This window comes from Nicotiana sylvestris, chromosome 4 (genome assembly GCF_000393655.2).
Source record: "Nicotiana sylvestris chromosome 4, ASM39365v2, whole genome shotgun sequence".
Taxonomy (NCBI): domain Eukaryota; kingdom Viridiplantae; phylum Streptophyta; class Magnoliopsida; order Solanales; family Solanaceae; genus Nicotiana; species Nicotiana sylvestris.
This window is the reverse complement of record NC_091060.1, coordinates 39,756,493-39,762,478: the sequence shown is the minus strand read 5'-3', so window position 1 is coordinate 39,762,478 and position 5,986 is coordinate 39,756,493. Positions and strand designations below refer to the sequence as shown.

Here is a 5,986-nt window from a genome sequence, read left to right as displayed (position 1 = left end):
AGTTATTAGTATTTCTTTATCTTTAATCAAGTATTTTCAATTCGAGCCATGACATGTTGTCGTATTTACCAGAGAATACTTTATTTCTTAATATGAATTTTTCAGTGAGAATTTAAATTTATTCGGGCTCTAATACAGATATGGCATAATAAGCGAGAAAGAAAAAACAAGAACATATAATGACAAGTACATAAAGAGAAGTTCAAAGGCAGTGCTGATCATGAATGATAAGATACATATTCCTGTGACTCTCCTCCATATACCTCCTTACCCTCAATCGTTTTTCTCTCTCTTTCATAAATTCACTTAAATAATTAAGTTTCATATTTTTAGCTGATTCAAGAAAGTTGACTTCTTCCCAACAATCACAGGTTCATTACTTTAATTGAAACTCTTTCTGCAGTTTCAGTTTTGTTTTTCCTAATGTGATTATCAGAAATTTAATTAGGTGTCTTGCAATAATGTTGTTAGAAATTTGCATTAAAGAAACAATTGATGTTTATACTAAGTAGTAGTTTGTTTAATATATACAAGAATTTTGTTCTTGCTTTTGATGCACTAATGCTTGTTTAACCAAAAAATAGAATTTCAGTCAAAGCTAGAATTTAGAAGAACGCGGGTTACTGATATCAAAAGAATATGTAGAAGAAAGTAATTTGGAGTAACCAGAGTGTAATCAGGAGAAAAACAAGTGAATCAAAGTATATTCCAATTGTGTCTTGTGTTTACAAATGACCAGATACCTCCCTTTTATAGGTATCTTGAAGATATGCGTTTTCCCCAAATCATAATGAGGCTATTATGAATAATTAAAGACATTGAATGCTACGTTACACAATCATTGTGATCAATACAAATTCTCTAACGTATCCAGTATTTAATGCCTGTCGAATTTCGTATCTGCGCTCTTTATTATGGTCAGATCCATTCCTTTTGATAAATGACTTAAATAGGTACGGGCGCTGAATCCTTCAAATGTCCTCCCGTGCCTCTTCCTTTGCCTTTTTCCTTTGCCTTTGCTCGTTTCTATTGATGCCCGTGCCTCTTGACTAATTATAATTCTTTGACTATTTGACCAGTCCACGTGTCTCAACATGTCACTTACATATATAAATGCAATTTTTCCCAATACAATGCTTGCATTGGATAAGCTGTCTACATCGCACCTGAAGGGTGTGGCCCTTCCCTGAACCTGCATGGACACGGAATACTTTGTGCATCGGGCTGCCACGGCTTCTTGAGATTTTCATTGAGGAGTTATTGAAATCTTTTGAATAACTTACTGTAGTCTATAATAGTTTGAACTATCTATATAGAAATTTCTGTTGTGCTTTATGAAAGTGTGAATTGTTTAATTATGCAAGTGTGTTCCACTACCAGATTCTGGCCAAGGGAATTAGGTATAAGTCCCTAGGAGTTTGGTATAAATAGATATTAGGCATTTCCATTCAGTACCGAGTATTTTAGTTGACAAGATCATAAGAACAGATAACTAATCTAATATTTAGCTTATGTTCTTGCTTTGATTTCTGACAAATACATGATAAAAGATCTTGCACAAAAATATCTTACTTGAAACTGAAATTTATCCTTTTCCTTTTGGAGGTTTTCCGAGAAATTTTCCTAAGAGTATGTTGTGGCTTAGATGTGCAGAACAACTATTTCGAGGGTCGTGCTGATTTGTGAACATGGAAATGGAGAAAACATGTGAATTTTGCATGTTATTGAAGCCAGTGGTGTATTGTGAGTCTGATGCAGCACACCTTTGCCTTTCCTGTGATGCTAAAGTTCATTCAGCTAATGCCCTTTCTAATCGGCATCCTCGCACCCTTGTCTGCGAGCCTTGTGGATACAACCTAGCTTATATTCGATGTTCGGATCATCAAATGTTCATGTGTCGTGACTGTGACTGCCGCCATCACGACCTCTCTTCTCAACACCAGAGAAAAGTGATCACTAGTTATATGGGGTGTCCTTCTGCCAAGGATTTGGCAGCATTGTGGGGTTTCGGCTTGAAAGATTTGGAAAATACTACTCCACCAGATAAGTTCATCTCAACATCAAATGGAACGGTAAATGGAGCCAAGGTCAATCCAAAAATTGTCAAACGGTCTCACTCAGCTGGGGGCTCTTCCTTGGCTACTGAACTCGACTTCAGAGGTCCAATTGTCTCTGCAGAAGCAGAAGTCGGATCAACTAGTAACCACACTAAGGTATATCTTTTTCCTAATCATTTAACTTTAATATCTCACAGAAAGTAGATGATTTCTGGTGAAGTTCTTCCCGGGATTGTTTCGGATACTACCATCTCTACAGGTTGGGTTGAGTTAAGCATTAGACAGGCATAACTATTTAAAATGTGTTCGCATTTTGGCTTAGTCTTGCCGATATGTTTGAGAAGGATTATTGTTTGAAGTAGGGATATTAATATAATTAATGAGGATAACTAATGTCTACTGTCTGATGACCAGTATCATCTGCCATAGTTTGATGATAACTATTTTGGCTTTTCTCCATTAAGGGATAAATCTTTGTATATAACTGTAGATTGTAGCAACAAGCCACCTTACAGTATAACTCCTCAAACTCTACCTCTCTTTTTGTATCATGTTCGGTGATTGTCTAGGATCAATTAATTTATGAATGCAAATAGTTAATATGGTCAGCTGAAATAATGAAGTCCTACTTTTGTCTTTAGGTAATTTTTGTAAACTCGTGGTATAAAGTAAAATAGCTTCTTTATATGTCTTTTCCAAGTCATTGATGGCTAGCGTCTTACCACTATAATCACTTGCTTCATTTCTTTAGACGTTATACTTGCATAAACGGCGGGAGAGCACTTCTTTCATTCTACAACAGATTCTTGACTTGGAAAGACTTCAGCTGACAGAGGGCAGTAACAATTTAACAAGCGGAGAAAGTCAAAATAATGTTTCTTCATTCAAGAATGGTACTTCATGGAATATGCATAGTAAATCTGATCGCTTGCAGAATTCACTTGATCTTGGCCCTGAACTTCAGGATTGGGGCACTACTCATGAAAGTCCAGCTGCTGAATCTTTTCCATTACTGATGCCAGATGGAGATTCGTTTTGGGAATGTAAAAGTCCAGTTCAGAGTAGTCAGGTCTGCTGCTATTCTCGTGCATTCTCTACCTTATCTCACTTTCACACATTTGAGGTTTTATTTTGTATGGAGTACTCAAGGCTGATGATAAAACCTGCCCTCGCCCCATAAAAGCATTGCAAGATTGTTTGTTTTGTTTAGATTCTCTCCTAGGATTGGACCTATACTAAAGATAATGTTTTGTCTCTGGAATAAACTATAGCCTAAAGTCGTCAAAGTTGACAGAAAAAAGAATGCATGCGCAAATATCATAGGTGTAGTCGGTTCCAACATAGGTAACTTTTTCACCCTTCTGATCATGTAACTAGACTAAATTCAAAATCTTTCAGTTTCAAACTTAAGTTCTCATTTTCTATCTGGTATAGATGCATGATCCCTGTCTGCAGTTATCCTCTCGTGCTTCTTTTTTCTTTTTTTTTTTTGTGTGTGGAAATTTGTCAGATGTAAGGAACACTGGCACTCACATTTTTCATTAAGGGGATTCTCTATGTAATCAATTCATGTCGGCGATTTGTCTGAAGTGATGTAAGGAACACTGAGAGCCACATCTATCATTTAGGGGACAGTGTCCACAAACCAGCTAAAGCATAAGACTTCTCATTAACTAATAATCCAACTTGCTTCATAGGCGGAATTGTTTATCGCAATGTCTAGCAAAAAAACTAGTTTTACCTAACTTGGAAATTTCAGGAACCAAAGAAGCAAGGCCATGCATTTCATTTGCTGCTATGCTGGCAAAATACTTTATCTTACAGAGCACAATTAGCTACAAAGAGTTTATATGTGCTGTTAAAATCTTTACCTACAGTCACTAACACCTAATATTATGAAACATAGGCTGAAATCTAGTATAATGAATAAATTTCTTTTTGTAGCACCATGTACTGTCGTCAATCTTAGCATTGATGCAAGGTGATGAATTTAGAATGAAACTCATAGCAAGGTCAAACCACTATTTGCATGTTTCTTCTCCTCTTCCCCTTAAGATTTTCCTCACTATTTGTCTGTTCCTTAGCCTCTTATCCTTATGATTGTTAGACATGTGCACTCTTATGGGAGTCTAAATGCAGATGCCATAATCAGGGATAGTGACTAGCTCACCTCTCTTATCCCTTATGATCATTGTGTGGGGTTAACTATTTTATTCATAATGTACTAGCGGAGGCGGATCTAGGATTTGAAGGTCAGGAGTGTACTTTCGCATTCAACCAAAATCTGCTTTGTATGTGGGTTGTCACTGCTCATATATCAATATTTTTTAAAGACATATACAATGTATACATGGAATTTTTGCTGAACTTTCCGGGTGCCGGTAGCCCCTCTCTTTACAACATAGGTCTGCCTCCATGTACTAGCTTGATCATTATATGAATTCTGCAGCTTTGGCCTCAAAATCTACAAGAACTAGGACCTTATGCTGAAGAAGGACGTTTTGACAATTCCAACATGCCTGATGTTGATTTGACCTTCCAAAATTTTGAAGAACTCTTTGGCGAGGAGCAAGATCTGAACAACACATTGCTTAATGAGGAGGATATGACATGCTCCTCTATGGAGAATTATTCTTCGATGGATAAATCAGATCATAGCTACGTCAAGAAGGTTGAGGTCTGCAATATATTGCCTTAATTTACGGTTTTCTCTAGTATGATTTGTTCTCACTCGACAAAACATCTAGTTTTCTTGTACTGCAGAAACTGAGTCAGATTTCTACCAGTGACCTTTAATTACATAATTATAGCCTGCAAATATGTTGAAACTTTATTTATGTTATTAGAGGTTTTTTTAACTGATGACAGGATATATCAAAAGCTTCATCAATCTGCAAAAGACGGCCAACTCACTTCAGCCAAAGCCATGTTACCTCTGATGAACACATTCCCACAATCAAGGATTGTCCTCCACCAATTCGAACAAATTTTTCATCGTTGTCCTTCTCAGCATCAAGGCTGAGCAGTGAAAGCAGTGGTAATGAGTACGTGGATTCACCCGCTTCCAACGAGCAGGAGGTTTCATATAATTCACAGTTGGACAGTAAAGAGAATCAATTAGCAATGCACAAAGAAAAGAAGAAGGCTCGGCTGTAAGTACAAGTCTCTTTCTCGGTGTTAAATATGTCCATATGCTGTTTGGTAGCTCGTCACTGCATGTTTTAGTTCTGTATTCAGGTTTGAGAAACAAGCTCGGAATACACCTCGAAGAGCCAGGACTAATTTAAAAAAGCATCCAATAAAAGGGAGGATCCTAAAGGTGGACAGATATGAATCTGATGCAGTTAGTTTGTCTCGAAGCTTTTAAAGTTGCCCTGGTTGAATGTGTGCGACTCGTGTACATACCATCAAGCATCGCTCAGTAACTCAAGACATCGTTCTGAGCATCTGTTGTATGTCCGCTCCTGTTAATTGTTTCTTCGTTACCTTAGTGTAAAGCCTAATTTTGTGTTCTAACAGAAATGAGCTACATTTATGCTGGCTTTTATGTTTGGTGTTATCATTCAACTCTTTCTGTGTCTTATGCTCTTCAGAAGCAACACAATGGAGATAAAGTGATTAAACAAGATTTGTTTTCTGAAGTTATGTGTTATTAGTTGTCATTCCTAGTCCAACTTTGCAAGCTATCCATAACCTCGGCGGTTTTAGCCTTAAGTATATGGGTTCTCGTGAACCCAGTAGCTTTTGCCCAGATCCTGTACTTTTACTAAGAAGTCTACTAAATATCTATCTATAATGATTGTGAACCAAGTTATTATTACATATATAACTCGAAATTTTGGATCCGCCTCTATGGCCATAACATAAACTTAAGTTGTATAGGGTCACGAGATCCCGTTAGCCTCAACAAAAACCTTGTATGTATATGC

At 37.0% G+C, this 5,986-nt stretch overlaps 1 protein-coding gene across 6 annotated transcripts; it reads left to right on the top strand.

Moving 5' to 3' along the window:
• The first annotated feature begins 225 nt into the window (after positions 1–225).
• Positions 226–5,698, top strand: LOC104248473 (putative zinc finger protein At1g68190). 6 transcript variants are annotated; one of them, XM_009804731.2, is made up of 6 exons: positions 226–371; positions 1,654–2,213; positions 2,809–3,126; positions 4,507–4,734; positions 4,926–5,209; positions 5,283–5,698. In XM_009804731.2, the coding sequence occupies exons 2-6, from the start codon at positions 1,689–1,691 to the stop codon at positions 5,422–5,424; spliced, it is 1,497 nt and encodes a 498-aa protein (XP_009803033.1). In that variant the 5' UTR covers positions 226–371; positions 1,654–1,688; the 3' UTR covers positions 5,425–5,698. The 6 variants fall into 6 exon arrangements, with proteins under 6 accessions (XP_009803033.1, XP_070028002.1, XP_009803035.1 ...); XM_070171901.1 differs by having other exon boundaries at positions 1,646–2,213; positions 4,507–4,728; positions 5,295–5,698; XM_009804733.2 differs by having other exon boundaries at positions 1,646–2,213; positions 4,507–4,728.
• The last annotated feature ends 288 nt before the right edge of the window (positions 5,699–5,986 follow it).